A 24,666-nucleotide genomic window follows, 5' to 3' on the forward strand; every position below is an offset into this window, starting at 1 on the left:
GGGATCTCTCCCTGCAGAGGAACCTGGGGGCTGCAAGGGAGTGGAGCTGGGCCAGGTGGCAGTGGGTGGCACTCAGGATTGGGCTGAATTTTGCCCAGATGACCCATGCTCCCTGCCCAGCTCCAGCAGACAAAGCAGGAGCATCTCCAGGTGCAGCCACGCTCCAGTGCTGCTGCTGAGCTGCCACCCCAAGTGCTGATGAGGATTTCTCAGGTCGTTGGGAAAGGGGCTGTTTCTGCTGACACCAGTGAGCTGCACCTTTCAACAGGAGCCTGAGTGCCCCCAAATTTAAGCAGCCTACGAGTGCAGAACCTGTGAAACATCCCCAAGACATCTCCAATTTGGTGAAACCATCAATAACTGCTGCAGGGAAACATTAAGGGATCGCTTTATTTTTTATGAGCACGGAGCAAACCCAAAGCAGCTGCCATGGAAAGTGCAATGACTTTATGATCAATTCCATGAGCTGCCCGAAATTTAACCCTACTTTTTGTTGTGAGCTCAAGCAACTGGTTTGGGTGACTGATGTGACAGCAGTGACCCTGAAACCAGGCAACCACGTGGAACTTGGTGATCTTCACAGTCCCTTCCCACCCAAAGCAGTCCATGACTCTGATTCCATGTCCCAGCCTCGCAGCTGGCTGCACAGCCACTCCACAGAGCTGTTAATGTCTGGATTCTGCACCCCAGCACCCTCCTGAGCAGAGCATCCAGGCAAGGACATCTTGCTCGCAGCTGCCAGCAGGGTTATCCCAGGAAGAGTTGCCCAGCTAAAAATTGATTGCTGAACACATTCCACTCCTTTGGAGCTCAGATGTGACAGAGCCTTTGTAGCAAAGCCCAGGAGGCTGGAAACCTTCCTGGGGAGGTGGAACCCTGTAAATCATTTCCTGTGTTAAAACAGCTACAAGAGGGGGCCGTGCCTGGCGAGTCCAGCAGGTAACGGATTTGGGCCACCTGGAGCTGTGTCTTTCTAAATTCAGGGCTAAAGGAGAGATTCATTCATCATTTGGCAGCTCCTGAAGGATCTGGGAATAGTTTTATGTGCATAAATAATGGGGTTTTTTTTTGTATTTGTAATTCTGTTCATTTTAGCAACCTCCTGGTCTGGGAGAGTGGGACAGGAGGGACTTTTATCCTGTGAACACTTGTTCAGAACATCTGATTTCTCTGGGGAACATTTGGCAGCAGGAGATGCTACAGGAGCCCTGTGCAGGCAGAAATGATCCACGTAGGAGCAAACACAGCTTTGGTTTGTACTTTGCAAATGTCCACTGCGCTGAGAGTACTCAAAACACCCAGGGTTGTGCTGGGGAAGGAGTCTGCAGGAGTTATTCCTCTCCCCACACACCAACCCTTCAGCAGTGACAGCTCTCAGATGTACAGGCTGCTTTGATTTTTCATGAGAGTGCTGCTAAATTCCCTGGAAATCACGGATGCTGTGCAAGCAGAGCCTCACGGTGTCCGTGCAGCGAGGCAGTGAGAGCTGAGCCCGCTGGGGCTGGGGGCTCTTTGCTGCTGTGCTGCTCCAGTTCGCCCTTAGGATCTCCAGGGAAATGCCAGCAGCTGCTCCCAGCGCCCCAGTTTGTCCTGGAGCAGCACACATGGAGCCCTTGGGGCCTGGGCTTTGCCCCTGGCAGGGGCTGCTCCAGGGCTGCTCATGGACACAGCGGGATGGGATCCGGGCTGGAGCCGGCCAGGATCTCCAGCCTGGAGCCCTCTCCTGGAGGAAAAGGCGGCTCTGCTCTGGAGAGCGAGACAGGGAGAGGGATGGGCACATCTCCTGCGCCCGGGATTTGGGGTGCCACCGGCGTTTGAGCTCCCTGGCCAGGCTGCCAAGAGGAGGACAGGGGTGTTCGGCAAAGGCCACCCCAGATCCTGCTGCTCCAGAGCCTCTGGAGAATCCCCAGGGGCGTTGCAGGAGTGAGATCACTGCACGCCGTGTTTTGCCCCTCTGCCCGCACCTGGCCAGCGGGAATGTGCCCTCCTGCCCTTCTCCTGTGTGGAGAGGCCCCTGGGCACCGCCCTGGCCTGGGCTTTGCAGGGATGCGGGCTGGGGCATCCGCCCCTGGCAGAGCTGAGCCGGCGGCTCCCAGCGCTGCCAGCGAGCGAATTCCCCCTGCAGCTCCCCACGGAGCGAGGCTCCCTCAGCCTCCAGGGCTCCAAAGCGAGCAGCGGCTCCCGGGGCTCCTGGGCTGCAGAGGTGCGTGCCCAGAGCCCGCAGGGTTTGCAGCGGGGGGATCCTTCCCGGGCTGGGGTAAGGCAGCAGGCAGAGCAGAGCCCTGGGGCCGCGGGAGCGGGCGCAGAGCGGGGCCAGGCCCTTTGGGGAAGGGAATTCTGCCCTGGGGCAGGGGCAGCTGCTGGGCTGGGTTTGGGGTCAGCGCTGGCAGCGCACCTGGCCGTGCCCTGCGAGCCCTGATCGCTCGCTGGGCAGGACAAGCTCCGCTCGCGGGACTCGGCGGGCAGGCTGGAGCCGCGGGGATGCACAGGGCACGGCACGGCGCGGCACGGCACGGCACGGCACGGCACGGCACGGCACGGCACGGCACGGCACGGCACGGCACGGCACGGCGCGGCACCCACGGGCCGCCCCACGCGGGGCCGGCAGGGCGCTGCGCCCAGCCCCGCTCCCAGCAGAAGGTTTTGTTTCCCCAGGTTTTGTTTCCGTGCCATCGGCCAGAGGTGGCTCGTTCCTGGCCGGCGGCCTCCGAGCGCCTGGGTGCGGGGCTGACCACTCCCCCTGCCTTTGAATAGCAGCCCTGCCTCGGACGCGATGGCATTTCCATCCTCCCCGGCTCCGGCGCGGACAGCACCAGGTGGCTGGGACGAGAGCGGCCACGAGTGTGCGAAGCCGTGGAGGATATAAAGCCTTTCCCCGGGTCCTTCAGCTGAGCCGTAAGTGGTGAGGGGAGAGGCTCTTTGAACTCTTTCGGGGGTTGGAGGTACCTGCGGACGTTTTCAGGACACCTCAGATTTGGTTTGTGGTGATTTACTTTTCCTCTCTCAATTTCCAGTTTCACCTAGTAATTAATTTGTGTATTTGCTACTGCAGGATCTTCTATAAATGTCTTAGATGATGCTTCCCTTTAAAAATTTATATATATATATATATATATTTAGTACATAAATCTTATATGGACATTTAGGAGAACATTATTGTTTTCCTCATAGAGGTGGAAGGCTATGCACTGGCATTAGTACAGTGAATTAAATTTGCAGTTCCTTTGCTGTTCTGAATTGTAATTCGGTTTTGGTGTAATATGGTTTTGTTTTGCTGGGAGGGAGGGCAGATCCAAAGTGCCCAGGATGGGACAGACAGACCCAGGGCTGATTCCTGCTTTGCAGGGATGATTGGAAGAATTTGCTATGACCCCTCCAGGTGTTTTCCATGGTGATGCCATCCCCTAAAGGTCCCAGAGTGCCACAGGTGCCAGCATTTGCTTTTGGGAGAAGCTGGAGTGTGAAAACCACAGGGATGTGCTGCCATTCTTTGGGAAGAGCAGAATCCTGCCCCCCCGGCCCAGGCAGAGGGAATTGGGAGTCCCTGAGGAGCCCGGCCCAGGCAGAGGGAATTGGGATTCCCTGAGGAGCCTGGCCCAGGTAGAGGGAATTGGGATTCCCTGAGGAGCCTGGCTCAGGCAGAGGGAATTGGGATTCCCTGAGGAGCCCGGCCAGGGCCTTCCCTTTCCCGTGAGTCTGTAAATCACTGCTGTGCCTGTGGCCACCCATGCTGGAGCCCCCTCCAGCCTCCGCTCCTGCCAGCGGGCACCTCGGGGTGATCCCTGCTGCTCCTGCCCCGCTGCTCCTGTGCAGCTCTCCCCGCCTGTCTGCCAGTAATGCTCTGCCAGGCCTGGCTTATGGGGCATTTGCTGCTTGCCCAGCGGCTGGGGGTGTGTGGAAGCCCGAGGTGCTCCCCAGCACTGGGGTGTGTGTGTGTCCCTTGTCCTCAGGTTCACCACGGAGCTCTGCGGGAGGGACCGTGTGCCCCTCCGTGTCACTAAGCTCTTTCCCATCTGGCAAGATGAGGGACAAAGAAACAGGAGGTAACCCCACCTTCCCCGGTGGTTTGGGGCCCTGTGGAAGAGCGGGTTTGGTGGGATGTTCAGAGCAGGTTTGGGAGCCTGCTCCAGGTGTCAAGCTGAGGGTCCCACAGGGATCCCGGGGGATCCCAGCTCGCTGTGCAGCCCTGCCCAAGCCCCTGTGCCACGGGAGAGGCTGGGCTCTGTGGGATGGGGAAGGTGTGAGAGGGCAGGGATCCCCCTCTGAACAGCGGGACACTGCTCCTGTTCATTCCCCTTGTGCTCTGTCCCAGCTGAGGGCCTGGCCCATGGCATTGTGCCTGAGCTTACTGCTTCACAGAGGCAAATTCGTGAGTGAAACAAGAGCTGACCTAATTAACCCTCCCTTCACATCCTCCTGCAGTTGCCAGTGGCTGCTGTGAGCCAGGGCAGAGCAGGCTGATCTAATGGCAACAGCTCTGGCATCCCACCTAAACCCTCTCCTGCCTGACCCGTGCTGTCAGCTCGCTGTGCATCTGCTGGGGGCATTATCTTCGCTTAATTAGCAGCTGAGTAATCGATGAATGAGCAGAGAGCCAGGAGAAATGCAGAGAAAACGCAATTTACTCCAAGCACAGAGAGCCAGGGCTTTGTGAGACTGGGCCAAGCTTGAACCACTCTGGCGCTCTTCCACGGCCGCTGTCACCCGTCCCAGCCACAGCTTGTCCAGCCAAACGGGAAGGCTCCTGAGATGCCCTCAGATCTGACAGGCACCGGGGGAGGGAAGAGCCCCTTGCTGGAGCAGCGGGGGATGCGCTGCAGGCGGCCCCTGCCCCATCCCCGCAGAGCGCTGATCCCTGACAGGGCTCGGGGCTCGCATCCTCAGCCCGGTCCCGGGGCTCGCATCCTCAGCCCGGCCCCGGGGCTCGCATCCTCGGTCTGATCCCGGGGCTCGCATCCTCAGCCTGGCCCCGGGGCTCGCATCCTCAGCCCGGCCCGGGGCTCGCATCCTCAGCCCGGCCCCGGGGCTCGCATCCTCAGCCCGGCCCCGGGGCTCGCATCCTCAGCCCGGCCCCGGGGCTCGCATCCTCAGCCCGGCCCCGGGGCTCGCATCCTCAGCCCGGCCCCGGGGCTCGCATCCTCGGTCTGATCCCGGGGCTCGCATCCTCAGCCCGGCCTGGGGCTCTCATCCTCGGTCTGATCCCGGGGATCGCATCCTGGGTCTGATCCCGGGTCTCGCATCCTCAGCCCGGCCCCGGGGCTCGCATCCTGGGTCTGATCCCGGGGCTCGCATCCTCGGTCTGATCCCGGGGCTCGCATCCTGGGTCTGATCCCGGGGCTCGCATCCTCCGCCCTGCCCCGGGGCTCGCATCCTCAGCCCGGCCCGGGGCTCGCATCCCCGGCCTCGCCCCTCACTTTCCCCGGGCACCTTCTCCGGCCCTTTCACCTCCCGCAGATTCCCAGCCGGTGCAGAAGGGCCATTGCTGCTCTGCTGTTACCGCTGCACCTCCTACTGCCCGCCCTCTGCCCCACAGCGTGCGAACACTCTAAAGTTGTAAAATCGTAAGAAATGTGGGATATCGTGCGGCCAATCTGTTAAAACCGTGGCAGAAAGCACACTCCTGCCCGCCGCTCCTGCCTTAGGGATGCTCCTTCTGTGCGAGGCGGTGCCAGGGGCTGATGAATGGGAGGAGGTTTCTAAGATGCCAACAGATCAACATCCCCTTCTTCCCCTGGGAACGGGCTGGCAGGCGGCCTGGAAAGCGCCCGGATCCCAAGGGTTAAAGCCGGCGGAAGGATGTCATTTCCACCGGCTCTTCGCCCCACCCTCTCAAAGATAATAAATTATTGCTCGATGCAAAAATGAAGTGGTTATCCCTGAGCAGCTCTGGGTCAGCCAGAGGAGGGTGGGTGTGTGGCAGGGGCTGCTGCAGGTTCCTAAAGCCTTGATTCGCCTTCTTGAAGGCAGAAATATTTTGGTGGGGTTGCTGATGCTGCCCCATCCTCCTGGCTTCTCGGTGGGCCCCATGAAAAGGAATTTTCTCAGTGTATTGGGAGGGAGGAAAGCACCCAAACAGGGTTTGGTGGCTGTCCCAGGTGTGCCACCCTGCAGTGACACTTCCCTGGTGCCCGGCTGGGGCTGGGGGATGTGGGATGGAGCCGAGTGTGGTGCAGCAGCTCAGGAACTGGGGAACAGTCGGAGCCTCAGCACTTGCAGCACAGCCATGGAGGGAGCATTAAACTGGGAAACAGAGATGGGACTTGACTCTGCCACTGGGAAGTCACTGGGGCATCGCTCCACTTCCCTCTGCAAACATAAAACTGAACAACAAACAACAACCATGAAGTGTCTTCATATATCCAACAGACAAAGCTCACTTATATCTAATGTTCTTTTTAAACTCCTTCCCAACTTCTACAGGGGAGTGTGTGTTAATCATGAGCACAAACAGCGTTTCCCTTTTTAAACCAAGCTTGATAATTGACTTAAAATTAAAAAAAAAAAACAAACCTGAAAAAGCAACAAACCCAACCTTGTAAAAGAGGAGGGATGGATGTTGAAATGAAATTAAAATTTTAATTTAGTTTAGAAATGACCCAAGAGTGTAATAGCTTTGGCTGGTACTTGATCAAGTCCCAAAATAAATGCTGGTTCTCCCACACATGTTTTCACAATAGGACAGGAATAATAAGAGCAAACAATAGAGCTGAAGTCAAGCTGTTAAATCATTAAGGATTTTACCAAACAGTTCAGATTCCCCTCTATTTACTAGCATCTCTCAGCAAGCTGTGGCTCTGGATTATCTTGATGTAAATCTGCAGTGATTTCCTCAGTATCAGCCAAATTACCTGCCCGGAGAGCTCCAGCCTGGAATGGAGCTCAGCTGAGCTCCCTGGCAGCATCCAGGGGAGGAGAGGAACTCTGTGGGCTCTTCTTAGAGGAAGCTGAAGAGAAGCGAAATATCGCTCAGCCATCAGGGAAACTTGCTGACAGTGAGAGATGTTTTGGGCTGTGAAGTAGTTTCCTTTGGGAAGTGGTGGAAGTTCTGTTAAAATTAGCCTGGACAAAGCACAGCAGAGCTCCCTCTGTGCTGTCCCTGCCTCGTTTTCCACACTCCCTTTTCCAGAGCACAATTATTTCACGCACAGGATCTGCTCACCTGCCTTTTCCAGCAGGGCATGTCACCTACCTGGTGCCATCCCTGCCATCCACAGTGGGGGCTTGGAATGGTCCCTTCTGGGATTCTGTAATTCTAGGTCCTTTTCACAGCCTCCAGCCCGTGTTCTCTGCCCTTTAACCACTGTCACCCACAAAACCGGTATCACATTGAGGAACTGGTTTAATTTGTGTTTAACCAGGGCTTCTCTTGAATCCACAGAGATGGGGATGCAAATTGTTGCTGAGTTTTGTGTTGTGTTCCTGCGCCTCTCTTGTGCTTTTTAACAGCTCACTTTGGAGGGGAAGAGAAACCAGAAAGCAAACTGGCTCTAAATGTCTTAGAGCTGCTGTCTAGAGATGCTAATTCAGCTCTTGCAGGCTGGTGAGGGAGCTGCTGGGGCTGCCTTGCAGCCCTGGTTAAATCCTATTGCTATTCCTTGTTGCGTGAAGCCTGTCCTGGGTGTCAGGCTGGGTTTGGTGCTGCTGAGCTCAGCGCACACCACGGCCTCGAGCAGCAGCGTGTGCTGCCCCCCTGGAAGGTTCAGCCTGAGAAAGATGCAAAGGACAGCCAGCGAGGCATGAGCCGGCTCTCAGAGCTGCTGCAGGCGAGGTGCCTCCACCAAAGGGGAGAAAACCCCAAACCGAACCCCAGCTGCCGCTGCACGAGCTGCAGAGCAGAGCAGGGGGTGCTGCTTGCTGCTCCCTGGGGCTGGGAGCCCTCACCCCTGCACACGTGGGTGTCGCTGGGGCAGGTGAGCAGCCCCAGCTCTCTCCGGCTCCGTTCCGCCCTGTCTGTCCTGCCTTGTTTGGCAGCATCAACCTTTGCTTTGGGGCACGGGCCAGCCCGTGTTTACCTGGGATGGTGCTGAAGCTCAGGTGTGTGATGGGCTGGGATTGAGCACCTTGCCCTGCGTTAGGGTTGCCCTTCATGCCAGGGATGCTCCACCCTGGGAGCACTCAGGGCCAGCTTAGACGGGGATTAAAGCAGCCTGGGCTCGTGGCAGGTGTCCCTGCCTGTCGGAATCTGAGGTATTGATGATTCTGAGATTGTGGAAAGTCTCTGTCTGTCAGCCCCGCTGCCAAAGAAAAGCCATAATTGATCTGTGCTGGTTCCAAGGTTGTTTATTCTGTTTATCTCTCACATGTTCTGCTGCCCTGCCCAGCTCTGTCCTGCAGGGCAGCGTGTGGGGCTCTGCCCTCAGGGGGATGTGACAAACATTAAATACCAGAAACTCCCTGGGCTGCATTTACAAGAACGTGCCAATATCTGTCACCTACGTTGGACAGTGTGTCCCCAGCCTGAACCAACAGAAAAATGCCAACACCACAGTGAGACATGGAGGGCATGAAGAAGGAGAAAAAGGACAAGGCACACCCAATTTCCTCCATCTTGTCCCCTTTGGACCCCTCATCTAGAATCCTAAAATTTTACTTTTGCACCCGTGCCACACTTAATAATTACTTCTATCAAACACTCAGAGCTTGTAACTCATCCTGTAAGATTGAAAACTCTTTTCCATGGGCAGAGATCACAGCCAGTGTCTCTGGGGGCTCTGTCCAGGGGGGTTCCTGACCCTGCCCGGGCAGCCAGAGGGAAACCCTGGATTCCCACGCCTGCCCATGGCAAAGTGCAGGGGTAGTGAGCTTTAGGGCCCCTTCGAACCCAAACGTTCTGTGCTCACTCAGCCTGCAGCAATGGGCTCCGTGCACTTTGTCTGCCCCAGCTGCAGGGAGATTGAAGCCGAGGCGTTTTAACGCCTCGCTGGGGCGGGCTGGCAGGGCGTGCACAGATGCTGAGATTAGTTAAGGCTTCTCAGCCACACGAACTCGCACTCGATGTGGTTTTGGGTACAGCACAAAGAGAAATAGGCTGGTTGTTCTTCCACCACGTAGGGGTAGTTTTCAGTCTTGTGAATTAAAAAAGAGAAGTTTGAAAAAAAAAATATTCTGGTGTTCGAGGCAGAGTTAGTAATAACGAGCAGGAAATGATGACAATTTAATACTGTGCACATGCAGGTGTTTTGTGTTGGGCCATTACTCACAGGGCACGGGGGAGATGCTCTGGGGGTCCCTGTTTGCTGAGGTGCTGAGTGAGACACAGCCAAAGCAGCTTGCCCTTCCCCAGGGTGGAGAACTGCAGAGATCCAGCAGCAGCAAAACCCCCGGGCAAGGACCGGAGGGAAGGCTGGAGATGATCCCGGGGCCTCCAGGAGATGATCAAGGGTCCGGTGTGGAGCTGGAGGCTGGAGGTGATGTGGTTGTGCTGGTTCTGCTGAGAAGAGCTGAGCACAGAACATGTGGAGTGTGACGAGGGAGCTGGGAAAGGAGCTCAGCCTGAGGAGAAGGAGGCTTGGGGGTCCCTTTTTAAAACAAGCCTGGATGTGACACTGGGTGCCAGGGTTTAGTTGAGGTGCTGGGGCTGGGTTGGACTTGATGACCTTGAAGGTCTCTTCCAACCCAGTGATTCTGTGAATTCTGGCTCTGCACAGCTCCCTGTAAGGAGGGCCTCCAGGAGGAGTTCCCTGTTCTCCCAGGAAGCAAGTGATAGGAGTAAAGGAAACAGCCTCAGGTAGCACCAGGGGAGGTTTAAGTTGGATATCAGGAAAATTTCTTCACTCAAAGTTTGCCAAGCACTGGCACGGCTGGCCAGGGCACGGTGCAGTCCCCTTCCCTGGAAGTGTTCCAAAAATGTGTAAAGTGGCACTTGGGGTAGTGGTGGGCCTGGCAGGGCCAGGTTACGGGTTGGACTGGACGCTTCTGGGATTCTGTTGTAAGGGCACTCAGCCGGGGGTTTGCAGCTGCAGTGGCCACAGCCCAGGGCTCTGAGGAGTGCAGAGGGGCTCCCCAGGAGCCGAGCTGTGTCCTCGGGGAGGCTGCAGCAGCTCCTCTGCCTCAGCAGGCTGGGAACAGCCATTCCCATGGCTCCAGGTCCCATCCTGCCCCGGCCAGCCCTGCCCAGCCAGGCTGTTCCCCTTCCCTCTGTCCTCCCAGCACCCTGGAGTCACATCCCCCAAACACAGACGGTGCCTTGGACCCACAGCTCTGATAGCAGAGCCACACTGCAGCTCCCAGATGGGTTCAGGGATGATTAAAACTCCCAGCTAATGAGCAGCTCTGGCAGGAGGACTTGCTCAGGAGAGGGAATCCCGTGTGAGGAATTCCACGTGGGACTCAAGGCAGCGATTCAGCGAGGGAAACCTAAACTCATGTGCAAAACCAGAGGGTTTGTCCTGACAGCGGCAAAGTCCTTTGTGAGACAGACTGGGCCTGACAAAGCTTTCACAGGAAAGGTGTTGATCTCAACAAACTGCCTTTTTTGGTTTTTTTTCCTCTCTCTTAAAAGAAAAATATTGGCAACAATTTCCCACCAATTCTCCAGCAAAGGAAATATGATCTCATCTTCCCTCAGAGCAGCTCCCTCAGCTTGCAGGTGATAATTCATTCCCCATTGTCAGGCTCTCCCCTGGTCACACTCCTGCATCTGGGTGCTGCATTGTTGATGTGACCCCTCTAATCACAGTATTTCCTATTAATCCAGGTATTTTTCCTTTTAACTTTTCCAGCCTAAACTCCTTAAGGTGACAGTCTGCTCCAAGCTTTATACAGCTGTGGAAAGCATGGATTTAGCTGGTGCTGTCAGTTTTTATGGCATGGAATCTAATGCCCCTCTCCATTCCTGCAGGCATCTCCAAGATGATGAGTTATTATATGGACACAACCATCGGCAATGCAGCTCCTTATCCTTTGGCTTGGCCTGGAATGATGGTAAGCAATGATGGACAGGACAAGGGGAATGGCCTTGCACTGAATGAGGCTGGGCACAGATTAGATTTTAGTAAGAAATTCTCCCCTGGCAGGGTGGGCAGGCCCTGGCACAGGTTGCCCAGAGAAGCTGTGGCTGCCCCTGGATCCCTGGAAGTGTCCAAGGCCAGGCTGGGGCTTGGGGCCACCTGGGAGAGTGGAAGGTGTAGGTAGGACTTGGAGTGAGACAGTCTTTAAGGTCCCTTCCATCCCAAATCTCTCCATGCCTCTGTAAAAGACAGGAACGGGGGCTGCTTTCCCACCCCGGCAGCTTTCTCTCGGGTTGCTGTGATTTCTCCAGGCCTGACCCAGCTCGGTGCCATCTCCTGAGGATCCATGGTTTTAGTTCAGGGCAGTCCTGAATTCCAAGCGTTTACCCAGAGCTTCTCTGACCCTCTGAGCCTGCAAACGTCCCCTGGAAATGGGATCCTGGTGGGATTCCCTGCGCTGGCGCTGGGAGGATTGTCAGGGGCAGCACTGTCACCTGGGAGCAGCGGGATCCCACGGAGCAGGGGGGAGAGGTGCCCGTGCTCCTCGGAGTTTTGGGGTGTCCGGTGCTCCCTCTCCCCAGCCAGCTCTGTTCCCTTTGCAGCTGATGGGGGGCTGTGTGTAATAAAGGTTGCAGTGTGATCCTGGGACAGGCTGGGCAGGGATTTGAGCCTTTTTTAGGAAAATCGGATCCATATTTAGGGAAATCTGATCTATATTTCAATGAATCAGAGAAATATACTCAGAGAAATCAGATCTCTACTTAGAGAAATGACATTTCTAACCATTTGTCCAAAGAACTGCTGAGCGTTAGAGGTCAGATAAGCTCTGGGCTGACACCTCAGGCTGCACAGAACTTGTGCTAAAACCCGACATTTTCCCCAAACTGGGAAGAAAAGCCTGTCCTGAGCCATGAAATATTCCCAAGGCAGCTTCATAGCTTTCCTTTAAATGGCTCCAAGCAAGCATTTGGCTTTTAAATATTGATTTGCCGTCAAGGAAATCTATTCCCCCACAGGGAAATGGTAACAATGATAAAAAATTCAAACATCCTGCATTTATTTATAGGCATGTGCATGGTATTGTCCTCTTCTAGGGAGACAAACATTTAAATGCAACGTATTTATTGTATGCTATATATGCATTTGTGTGTGCGTCCATGGTAAATATATATATAAAATATGCACACAGATGCACATAATAAATATGGTGTGTACATATATACATAAATATATATGTATAAAATAGGTGTGTACAAAATAAAATGAAAATTACATCCTGGAATTATTTATTAAAGCTTTGTTCCCAATTAAAAAAAAAAAAAATCTATGTTTCTAAATACCTCTATATCTATGCGTAAGACATGTATTTTCTTTATAAAGTACAAATTTAGCTTCATATACAATAAAAATAACTGTGGAATTTATACAGAGTTATAAGCTAGAATTACATAGGCGTGGGTGTATAAATTCTTATATCACCCATATAATTAGTACATCTATAATGCATTGTGTGTTAACACATAATAATACAGTGTATTATGTAATGTTTGGGTAATTATACATTATGTTATATAAATTATATATGCATCTGTACATTTCATATGAGGTGTATAACTCATATACCCACGTGTGCTTACCACATGTATAAACTTATCTGTGGACACACCAATAAAACCAATGTAAACAACCCAAATAGAAAGAAAATAATCCCAAATAATATCCCTATAAATAGGAAGAGGAATATAAATATGACTCCCTGTCAGTGCACCCCCTGGTGACCTCACACATTTTGTGGGCTTTTGGGGCTTACTGCTGCCTAAAAATGGCATTTCCAGCTGTGGGGAGTGGAACAAAGCTGTGCCATGGAGGTGTCCCCATGGAGACCCCCCAGCTGCAATGCTGCCCGCCTCAGCCTCACCCTGACCTTCACATTTCCCTCGTCTTGCTTTAAAAAATGCCCTTTTTGCCCAGCGCCCCTCAGGCAGCTGAGCTGGAGCTGCCGGGCAGGGTTTGCTGCCCGATTTTGGGGGCAGCCCCAGTGCCCCGCACCTTTGGGGTCCCGCTGCCCTGACGGTTCCCCCTGCTCCTTGCAGAAGCCGGGGCTGCCCGGGCCCTGCGAGGATCCCTGGGGGACGTGTGGCTTCCCGGCCTCCTGCTGCCCGCCCCGGCCCTGCTGCCCGCTCTGGGACGAGCCCGCCACGCAGGAGGTGCCCACCGGGCTGGAGCACTGCAGCACGGGTAGGGCACGGCTGGGGCACGGCTGGGACACGGGCTGGCATGGGTGGGACACGGGCTGGGACACCGGCTGGCATGGGTGGGACACGGGCTGGCACAGGTGGGACACGGCTGGGACACCGGCTGGCATGGGTGGGACACCGGCTGGCACGGGTGGGACATGGCTGAGACACCGGCTGGCATGGGTGGGACATGGGCTGGCACGGGTGGGACACGGCTGAGACACCGGCTGGCATGGGTGGGACACGGGCTGGCACAGGTGGGACATGGCTGGGGCATGGGGATGACATGGGTGGGACACAGGGTGGCATGGGTGGGACAGGGGGTGGCACGGGTGGGACAGGGGGTGGCACAGGTAGGACATGGAGGTGGCACAGGTTGGATATGCAAGTAGCATGGGTAGGACATGGCAGTGGCATGGGTAGGACAGGGGGTGGCAGGCGTAGGACACGGGGTGGCACGAGTAGGATACAGGTGTGGCATGGGTAGGACATGGAGGTGGCACAGGTTGGATATGCAAGTGGCAGGGGTAGGACGGGTGGCAGGGGTAGGACAGGGGGTGGCAGGGATAGGACAGGGGGTGGCAGGGATAGGACAGGGGGTGGCATGGGTAGGACAGGGGGTGGCACCTCCCCTGTTCTGGGGTGCTCGGGGCAGCCTCAGCTGGAAAACGAGCCTGAACCCCGCCGGGCTCTATTTGTTGCGTCCCCTCCAAGTGTCGTTCCAGATTTGCTTTCTGACCCAGTCCTGCCTTCATGTTCTGGGGTTTTTGCCCTTAGTGCCACCCTCAGGCACAGCATCACCAGGCTGGTGCCTGCCTTGATGGTGCCAACGGGCTCCCTTAGCGAAGATTGGCCCAGAAAGCAGAAAAAACCCTTAAATATGGGGGTTTTGTATCTGTTTTCCTGCTATTGAAGTGATGCTGAAGGATGGCAGCTTCCTTCTTCCCTGCCGTGCTGTGGGAATGCTCCTCTCCCCTTTCAGCTGGTGATTTTGCTGGTTTTTGGAATTTTGAAGTTCTGTGTGCCCTGCTTGCTGCTCCCTGGCTCTCTGGGAGGGTCCTGTGGGCAGGGTGCCCCTGCCAAGCTGCTGGCTGCATCGTCTGCACTGCTCCTGCCCTTTGCAGGACTGATGGTGTGGCTCCTGGCCAGTGGCTGTGCAAGGTGGCATCCAGGGAGGCTTGCAAGGAAACTGGGATTCCCAAATTCCCATTGCACCCTGCTCATTTTGGGTCTCTTGTAACTCGGTGCTTTGCACTGGCACAGCGTGCCCAGAGCAGCTGTGGCTGCCCAGCCCTGGAAGTGTCCCAGGCTGGGACACCTGGAGCAGCCTGGGATGGTGGAAGGTGTCACTGCCCATGGCTGGAGGTGCTACTGGATGGGCTTTAAGGTCTCTTCCAACCCAGTTCTGGGATTTTTTGATTCCTTGGGAGATTGGTGGTCACCAGAGCTGGAGAGGAGTGGCCACGCTAGGCCATCAGCTGAAGCACCTCCCTGCCTGGGCCTGGCTGAGGTCTCCTACACCTTTAGAGTTTGGAAGCTGCTAGAAAAGCACCAGGTTCTTGCCTCAACAGCTGAATTTTCATGCTGAGCTACACTTTGGGCCCTTCCTTGTGGTGTGGAAGGTGGGGTGGGATGAGATGAGCTTTAAGGTTCCATGGAAGGCAGCCCAGCCTGGGATTCCAGGAGTCCTGGATGAGCAGCTGGCAGGGCAGGTGTGCTCTGGCCTGGGCTGGGTGAGGAGGGAGCAGCTCAGGGCTCAGGTACCCCCAGCATGGCCTGGCCACAGAACCAACAGAAAGAGCTCAAGCTGCACAACGGTGACCTGTGCCGAGGGCCACGGTGAAGTTGATGTTTCACTTCAGTCCCACATAAGCCTGTCCTGAAGCACTTAAATCCCAAGTAAGCTCCCCTGTGGCACGTGCAGCTCTCCTGGGAACGTTCCTGCTCCTTAGTGGTGCTCACAGGCCCCTGGGGAGGGAAAGCACTGGTGTTCAGGGCCTTTCTGCAGCTGAGGAGTTCAGCAGAACCAGTGACTGCTGGGTCAGATGTGCACTTCAAGATCTCTCCTTGGCAAAGGTTCAGGCATTTGGGTTTTTTTTCCTTTCTCCTTTGGTGAGCACTTGAGTGTGAGCAGGAGATGGACACAGAGAGCTGTGCCTGTGGCTGGAGCAAAGCCCCTCTGCTATTCCCAGGCATCCTTATTCCAGCTATTTGCTCAAGTCCTGTGAGTGACCTCTCTCAGCATGATGTCAGCTCTGCTCTGATGCAATCTGCCCTGGCAGCATTTGGATTTGCTCAAACATTTTACAAATCTGTGCCTGGAAAGTTTTTTTAGGTTTTTTTTCCCCCAACCCTCTCCTGTTTTCTGTGAAAGTGCTGTCTCCAGGGACCAACATATCTGCAGCCCAGATCTTCCTTACTCCACCATGGCTCTGTGAACTTTCTCGTTGGAGAGGCTGGAGCCTGCCTCAAACATTAGTGAAACCAGGGAAGGAAATCCAAACTGTTGCTGTCTTCCACAGGTTTTGATTCAGCTTTTAGTGAGTTGGGATGAGCAGGACAGGCCCCTGGCTCTCTTGCAATACCTAAAAGTTACTTTTCAGTTCTTCCTGTTGCATTGCAAGGTGCTCTTTCTCTGATTTGTTTTTTACTGTTGCTGGTTCTTCAGTCTAGAGCAGTTTCTAATTTTAAATGAGAGGAAACTCTTATTTGTATATGGGGCCAGGAACAGCCTTTCATTTCTCCTTTGTGTCTCAGCTGCACATGAAAACCATTTGTCATCTATTCTTCTGCTGCACCAGAGGCTATTTTGGTTTTCATGGTCTTGATGTTGGTGAAAGAAACAAGTCAACAAGGAAAATGCAAGTGTGAATATATCCTCCTGCAATAGAAACCCACAACATTTCTAAGAGTTTGAGGGCTGCTTGTGTTTAGGGAAGATGCTTTGCCTTTGAAGCTTGGGCAAGTTTATTTACACTGTGCTTGAAGCTGATAAGATTATTCTGTGATATGGATAAAGGAAAGCCTGATGTGGATTTAGCTCACAGATAAAGCAAGAAGGGGTGGAGTCTTTTTGTCTTGAAAGGCCAACATTTGAAAATGGACTGGAGTTCAGTTTTATTTGTCAGCTTGTACCACAATGTGTGGTGCACGTGTTGGGAATGTCAGTGCCCAGGGATCACCACAGGAAGGAACGGCCCAGCCCAGATGTGACAGAACAAGGCCATCCAGAGAGGAGCTGCTGGCTGCTCATGGACAGAGCTCTGCTCCTTGGCACCAGCTCTGTAAAGGCACCTTGACTGCTCCATCTGCCCCCCAAGTGCAGGCGTGCCTGCCCAAAGCGCTGCTGGAAGGATGCAGAAAGCCACACCTAGCACCTTACGGTGAATTCATAAGGAAAGAGGATCTTAGTGTTCCTCCCTGGGAATATTTTTTGGACTGTACAAGGTTAGATGTAAAACTGGAGTGGAAGAAAAAATTTGCCAGTGGAATTGTCAAAGTATTGTGGGACTCTGAGTAACCTGATCTAGGGGGTGGCATCCTGCCCGTGGTGCAAGTGTTGGAATGAGATGATTTTTAAGGCCCCTTTCCACCCAAACCACTCCGGGATTCTGTGATTCCATGACGATTTCAGCATGGACACAGTGCTGGCTGTGCTGCCTTTAGGAGCCAAGGCCACTTTTACAGCCCCTTGCACTCAGAGTGGATTTGTTTTCCTTACTGATAGGGGAGATAAAACTGTTGTTAATGGCAATGAGGGATGGAACCACTCCGACTCCAGCGGAAGAAGTTTCCACAGCTGTTGTTCTGAATTAGCTTCCTTGGACTGAGGGAACTCCCAGCCTTTTGGGTACTTCTGAGGCGTTTAGGGGAGTGCTCCTGGCTTCCCTGAAAAATGAATCACAGAATCCCAGGATGGCTTGGGCTGGAAGGAACCTTAAGGATCACCCCATCCCAATGCCCTGCCACTGCCAGCGACACCTCCCACCAGAGCAGGCTGCTTTGAGCCGTGTCCCGGCTGGCCTTGAACAATCCCAGGGATTTTCTGGAGAGCAAAAAGCTGAGCTGGTGCTTCATGGGCATCAAGTCCTCGCAGCCTGGGCTGCCCTGGTGCTGAGCTGGTTTGGCCAGACCTTGCAGCTGGAGGAGCACCTGGGTGTGCTCCGTCCCCACACCGAGCAGGGCTGGACGCTGTGATCCTCCTCCCAGCCCGGCTCCCAGCCCGGCCGGGGTCCCACGGGGCCACCCACACCCGTGGCCAAGCCTCCCTGCCTTTCCCCACGTGTCCCCCTCCTTTGCCTGCTCCTCTTCCAGTGGAGAACCCCGCAGGAAAACCTTTTCTGTGAGCGCTTTCTGGGCCGTCTTCCAGGCCCACGCTCGGAGGAAGGGGGCTTGGGGAGGAGGAGGAGGAGAAGGGGGGAAGGTAAAGCTGACCAGGCTCAGCCCGATGGCTTCTCCAGCTGCAGAGCATTTTCTGAGCAAAGCTTTTTTTTTTTTTAAATCTGCTTTTTTTTTTTTTTTTTTCATGTCCTTTTATCCTATTTTTAACTGCGGCCTCCTTCCTTTTCTCAGCCTCCTCCAACACTTCCCCCTCCCCTGTGCTGCGCTGCCTCCCCCGCACGCTCTCGCTGAGATGAATGGGCGCCTTCTCACAGGGCACGCACAGCTGCTGCTCCTGCCTGCAGGACAGCCAGCCCTTCCCTGGGCCAGCCAGGATCACCCCTGGGCTGGCCAGGATCACCGCTGGGCTGGCCAGGATCATCCCTGAGCCAGCCAGGATCACCCCTGGGCCAGCCAGGATCATCCCTGGGCCAGCCAGGATCACCGCTGGGCCAGCCAGTCCTTCCCTGGGCCAGCCAGGCTCACCCCTGGGCTGGCCAGGATCATCCCTGGGCCAGCCAGGATCATCCCTGGGCCAGCCAGGATCACCGCTGGGCCAGCCAGTCCTTCCCTGGGCCGGCCAGGCTCACCCCTGGGCTGGCCAGGATCACTGCTGGGCCAGCCAGGATCATCCCTGAGCCAGCCAGGATCACCCCTGGGCCGGCCAGGATCACCGCTGGGCCAGCCAGGATCATCCCTGGACCAGCCAGGATCACCCCTGGGCCAGCCAGGATCATCCCTGGGCCAGCCAGTCCTTCCCTGGGCTGGCCAGGATCACCCCTGGGCCAGCCAGTCCTTCCCTGGGCTGGCCAGGATCACCCCTGGGCCAGCCAGAATCATCCCTGCACCAGCCAGGATCACCCCTGGGCCGGCCAGGATCATCCCTGGACCAGCCAGGATCACCCCTGGGCCGGCCAGAATCATCCCTGGGCCGGCCAGAATCATCCCTGGGCCAGCCAGGCTCTCCTCACCCTCTTTAACAAACCAGGAGCAGGGAAATGCAGGATGTGCAGGAAGGTGAAGGAAATCAGGGTGAGCCCCACGGGGAGGGATGCACTGGCTGGGAAATCATTCCATGGCTCAGAGAAAGCCCTGCACAAAATCCTGCCCTTCCCAACGTGCTGCAGCACTCCCTGATCCACAGCTCTCCCAGGCCCAGGGCTGAGTGAGGCTGCTGGGCTCTGTTGTCACCCTCTGGCCCCTGAGGTGACACAGCCTCTCTGGCTCTGGAGCTGTTCAGGGCTGAAATGGGGTTTTTCACTTTTCCTTTGTGGACCTCTGGGTGCTCCATGGGCTCCAGTTAAAGGCCAGTCCCAGCTGCTGTGCTGGGACACTCTGGGCTGTTGAAGGACACACATCATTTCTCTGTTAAGGGCATTTTCCACTCTGTCGGTGGAGAGAGGAGATCCCTCCATGCCTTGGGAATGGATTGCAGGGCTGTGGGATGCCTGTGGTGTGTCTGAATCTGCTGGGAAGCATGAGCAGTCCCTGCTTGGCTCTCAGGTTGGTGGGACGTGGAGTGCCTGGCTCCTGTGGGTCCTGTTGTTTCCCAGGTGAGGAAAACACACCCAGGGGTTCCCATGACACTCGGTGCTGCTGGGACCTGCTGCAGCTCAGCATTTGGAGAGGATTATTTGCTCTGAGGCAACAGAATGACAAAAATCCAGACTTTCAGTTTTCCATTTGTTTCCTGCCTGACTCTGGAAAATTCCCTGTGCTGCCCGTCCAAGACAAAGCCCCAGGGAGCTCCCTGTGCCTCGGTCATCAGCAGAGAATGAGCTCAGAGCTCTTTTCCCACTTGAGCTGCACAGTCGGCTGGGCATGAGGGATGGAGCTGGGAACAGGACCCTGGGATGAGGCTGGGGGAAGGCTGGAATGTTGGTGTGTGGGTTTTGGGAGCAGCTTGGAGATTGCTGGGATTCTCAGGTACAACAAGGGGGTGGGAGCTCAGCAAGAGGCAGAACTCAAGTTTGGGAGCTGCAAAAATGAGCAGCAGCACTGAGAGCTCCAGTGTGCCTTGCAGGAGGGACAATGGGATGTCTGGGAAGAAGGGATCTGAGCCACAGCCTGCCCAGGGTTTCTGTGATGCCTTGAGGCTGCCTGCAGAAGAGACCTCGTTTTGGGGTGCCCTTGGAGCAGGACTGACCCCTCTATAGGGATGGGGTGAGATGGATGTACCTGCTGGGTTTTCCAGAGGTGGAAACCATCCTGCACCACCAAACACCTCAGACAGGCCACACAAAGCACAGCTGGGGGAGGGGGGGTGTGGTGTTTGAGCCTTCCCAGGAAAATTTCTTGGAACTATGACCTGTGGGGACACTGGGCAGCAAAGCACCCTCTCCAGAGGGTTTGGCTGCCCGTGGCCAGCCCTTGTAGCAGCACTTAGGGGGGCTTTGCTGGGCTGGGGAGGAACAGGGAAGACAGCAGAAGTGAGGAGAGATATTTGGAACAGGCTTCCCAGAGAAGTGGTGCTATCCCTGTCCCTTGAAATGTTCAAAAAAAGTGTAAATGTGGCACGGGGGACACAGTTTAGTGGTGGACCTGGCACTGCTGGGGGGTGGTTGGACTGAGTGATCTTAGAGGGTTTCTCCAACCTTTAGGATTGTCTGATTGTGTTTTCTCCCTGGATGGACAATGGGATGCCAGGGGAGCACAGCAGGGCAGGCAGAGGGGCTGTGAGGAGTGGGGAATCCAGGACCCTGCAACAGCCTGATCCTTTCAGCTGCTGGCAGCTCGGAGCACCTCTCTCTCCCTCCAGATGTTCCTTGTGTTTATGGCTGCTGGAGCAAGAGCCTGAACTCTCTCATTAATGCGTTTCTCTCTCTCTCCTCCTCACATCGAAGCCAGGAGCCTCAGCTCCGAGGCTGCAGCTGGGAAGGAGCTGGGGTGAGGGGTGGGAGAGGGGAGGGAGGTGTGCGCCAGCCTCCCGTCCCATTCAGCTCCCCCTCCGCTTCCCTCCCCCCGAGTCCTCCCAAAATACACATGCCCCGCAAAAAGAAAAACACTGGCAGATTTTTTATTTCAGAAAGTAAACACTTAGGCCATGGGGGTCTGGAGGTTATGGGAAAAGAGGAAACCATTGGGCTAATCAGGCCGGGACACACTTCCCCTGCTGAAATAAAGCAGAAATCGCTGCCTCACAGGGCGCCGCTGTGGTTAACCCTGGGGCTGCCAGTGCCATGGAGCGTTTTCCCTCAATCCCTGGGATCTGGTGCCTCTTGGTTAATCCAGGGGCTGCCAGTGCCATCCATGGAATGTTTTCCCTCAATCCCTGGGATCTGGTGCTTCATGGTTAATCCAGGGGCTGCCAGTGCCATCCATGGAATGTTTTCCCTCAATCCCTGGGATCTGGTGCCTCTTGGTTAATCCAGGGGCTGCCAGTGCCATCCATGGAGTGTTTTCCCTCAATCCCTGGGATCTGGTGCCTTGTGGTTCACTCTGGGAGTGAACTGTGCACTGTGGTTCAGTGCTGAGAGCTGGACCCTGCCCACTCATTTTCCCTCAGTCCCTGGGATTTTGGGGTGCATGGTTAACCCATGGGCTGCCAGTGCTATCCATGGAATGTTTTTCCTCAATCCCTGGGATTCAATGTTTTGTGGTTCACTCTGGTGCTCTCAGTGTTGCAGCCCAACTCTGCCTGCTCATTTTCCATCAATCCCTGGGATTTTGGGGCTCATGGTTAACCCATGGGCTGCCAGTGCCATCCATGGAGCATTTTCCCTCAGCCTCTGGGATTTGGTACCTTGTGGTTCACTCTGAGCTAGCAGTGCGGGGAGCTGAACTCTGCCCACTCATTTTCCCTCAGTCCCCGGGATTTTGGGGTTTGTAGTTAATCCTAGGGCTGCCAGTGCCGTGGGGCTCTGTGAGCTGGACCTTGCCCACAGGTTTTCCCTCAATCCCTCGGTTTTGGTACCTCACGGTTCACCCTGGTGCTGCCGAGCCCCAGGAGCCCAGAGCTGCCCACATGTTTTCCCTCAATCCCAGTTTTGGGGGGTGGAAGGGGAGCCAGCACTCCACAGCAGTTCTGCGGCCCTTTGGGAATGATCTGTTGGGAAATTTTAGTAGGAAATTATTTTTTTTCTCTGGTTCATGAACCATCCTATAGAATTTCATCATCATCCTTGCCTGAGAACTCTGCCTGTCGGCTGCAAACCTCTGCAGAGAGGAAATCTCTCTCTGCTTGGATCAGTGGGATTTGGGCAGTTTCTGCAGAGATTTGAGAGGTTTTCAGAAAACTCAATTTTCCCATCCTTGCCAGATTTGCATGAGGTGTATAAATGATTAGATTGTGGATTCTTTGGTCACAAATCCTCCAGGGGGGGATCCTTCCTGCTCTTTTTGACTCCAGTGTCTGCAGAGCACACGGAATGTGGGATCTGGCCAGGAGATGGGAAACCCTTGGTGCTCCCACAGGACAAGGAATGGTCTTAGGCCAGGTCAGAGCCCAGGGGCCTTTGTACCAGCTTCCAAAGAGATCCCAATTTTCCTTCTCAGAGCCTGGCCTTGGACTTCCCAGCTGCTTTCGCATCCCGAGCTGTGCACTGGGAATGGGAATGGAATGGGAATGGGAGTGGAATGGGAATGGAATGGAATGGGAATGGGAATGGGAATGGGAATGGGAATGGGAATGGGAATGGGAATGGGAATGGGAATGGGAACAGCAATGGGTGTCACTCCCAGGTCTCACACCTTTTGCAGCTCTGTGTGTTTTTGGAAAGGCTGGCTTGCTAAGCAGGTAATAAGTGAATATTAGAGACTGGCCATTGCTGGGAGGCAGGTCTGCTTCATCAGACCTTGTGCCAGGGATTGCTGCCTCCCTCTGCATCCTGCCAGGCCGGGATTGGCAGAGAACCGGGGAGACTTTGCCCCCAGGAACTCCAAATCTTATCCCGATGCCCACACTGCCACGGTCCCTGAGGGAATTCCCATCACCCTGAGCTGTCCCACCAGCCTTCCCTCCGCCTGGAAAGCAAAGCCAGCACGGAGCAATCTCTAGCCAAGGGAAAGTGATCTTTCCATCCGAGCAGAGGTTTTCCCCCAGTGCTGGGAGTGTGAGGGGGTGGTGAAAGGTGCCGTCGCCGGTTCCTTGAGCCATCAGCCCCGCTCTTGCGACATTCCCAGCAGGAGGCAAATCCCAGATAGCCGCAGTAGGGGAGCTGCAGACCTGCCGGGTCCCACCCTGCTATCTCAAGAATGCATTTGAACAGGAGCTGTTTCTGCAGCCTCTGGAGGTCAGGGCTTCAGATGGAAATCAGGCTCCAGAGACAGTCCCACGGGGCAAATTTCAGGATTTTTGGAGTTGGTGTTCAGCGCAGATAAGCCCTCGAGAGCACAGATACTTTATCAGAGCCTTATCTGAGCTATTTGCATCACTTCAGCCTGAGAAACTGCTGTCAGACGTTTGGGGGAGGGAGAGGGGCAATTAGGATTGTCTTTGGGTTCTTTAATTGTTATTTCCAACACAGAGACACTTCCAGGAGGATGGGACTGTCCCGTGCCCCAGCACAGCTCTGGGAGCTTGTCCAGGCTGGAGAGGGGAGCAGCAGGAAGAAGCACCAGGCTCAGAGAGCAAGGAGAGCATTAGGAGGGATGTCCTGGGAGAGCCCAGCATCTCTGCTCTCCTAAAATGAGGCAGAAATCAGCCCGAGCCGCCCCTGCTGTCAATTGGGAATGGAAGTGATTCCTCCTTTTCTGAGTGGACCTAGGGCTGAGCTTTCCAAAAGAGCTCTCTGCACCTCCTTTTCCAGAGCCTGCTTTGTGCCTGTGATGTTTCTCACCTTACCTGGAGCCTCTGGGGGAAATACGGGGTTCCTGATCTCTTGCTGCTCTGCCAGACTCTTCAACCCAGCTTTGCAGCAAGGAGCTGTCGGGCTGCAAGGACCCCACAGGGCAACCTCCTCTTCCCAGAGGGTGGGGGCTCATCCAGCCAAGCCCCCAGTCCTGGTGACTCTTCCCAGCACCCATGGCCATGGAAACAGAGAATCCCAGAATGGCTGGCCTGGGGGACCTCAAAGCTCATCTTGTTCTGTGGTCAGGGACACCTTCCACTGGAGCAGGCTGCTCCAAGTCCTGTCCAGCCTGGCTTTTTATGGGAGAAGGGTTCTCAGGGATAATATCCAGGAGACCAGACTGATCTTACAGCTGGGTTTTGGAAGACCTTGGCTCTATCACTTACCAGAAAGTCTTTAGGCATTTCAACCCCACTGCCTTCCCTTGGAGTGAGATCCCTAAATGCCTGCAGCGCTCCTGTGAGCCCCTGCACAGCAGTTTCTCACGTTGGAGATGCAGATGATTAATTCAGTACACATTTTATTGCCGTACTTAATTCAGTGAGGTCAGGAGAGTGGCTGAGGGTCCCTGGAGAGCTGGGCTGTACAAGTGCTTCAGATTGCACACAAAAAGAGATGTCTGAAGGGAGCTTTGGCTGCTGGTGTGGCCAGCCCTGGAGCTGCCTGCCATGTCCCCAGCACGTGCTGGAGTATCCCAGCCCTTGGGATGGACCTTCCCCCTGGGCTTCGGGAACAATCGCCTTTGGAAAAGCTGCACTGGGTCAGTTGTTGGCAGTTGGAGCAGAGCTGGACCGTGGTTCCTCTCTGTGCAGCTGGTGCTGGGAGGGACAGGCCCCTGTGGAAGCAGGCAGGGATAACCAGGCCCTGCGTGTGTTGGGATGATGGTTCCTCTGGGGCACAGTCATGGGACACTCCAAAATGTGAGCTGAGGGCTTCAGTGAGGTGTGGGAGCAGCTTGGGATGCAGGGTGAACTTTGCACGTGGGCTCATTTCCAGCTTTAGGCTCCTGAAAGGAGCTTCTCTGTGCCCTGGGAGCTGCCTTTGGGGACCTCTGATCCCCAGAGGTCAGACAGGACTTCTCTTTTGATGATTTTCCTTCCCCTGTGATGCTGCAAGGGCAGGTTGGGATGCAAAGCTGGGATCTCCACAAATCCCTGTCAGGAGGGTGGAGCCCAGTGGGGGTTGGTCTTTTCTCGGGGTGACAAGGGACTGGACAAGGGAAAAAAGCCTCAAGTTGTGCCAGGGTTTGGTATTTAGGAAAAATGGAGAAAATTTACTGCTCCACCAAAGGGGAGATTTGATTTCTAAGGA

General features: G+C 55.2%; 1 protein-coding gene across 1 annotated transcript in view; it reads left to right on the forward strand.

Annotated features, from left to right (window-relative positions):
* The first annotated feature begins 2,809 nt into the window (after positions 1-2,809).
* ETS1 (ETS proto-oncogene 1, transcription factor) overlaps positions 2,810-24,666 on the forward strand; it is a 79,969-nt gene continuing 58,112 nt past the window's right edge. Inside the window, exons 1-3 of the mRNA XM_077787971.2 lie at positions 2,810-2,895; positions 10,841-10,923; positions 13,043-13,187. Of these exons, the coding sequence (XP_077644097.2) occupies positions 10,852-10,923; positions 13,043-13,187 (217 nt within the window). The 5' untranslated portion in view covers positions 2,810-2,895; positions 10,841-10,851. The remainder of the gene's footprint in view (positions 2,896-10,840; positions 10,924-13,042; positions 13,188-24,666) is intronic.

This window comes from Lonchura striata, chromosome 24 (assembly GCF_050655825.1).
Source record: "Lonchura striata isolate lonStrDom1 chromosome 24, ASM5065582v1, whole genome shotgun sequence".
Lineage (NCBI taxonomy): Eukaryota > Metazoa > Chordata > Aves > Passeriformes > Estrildidae > Lonchura > Lonchura striata.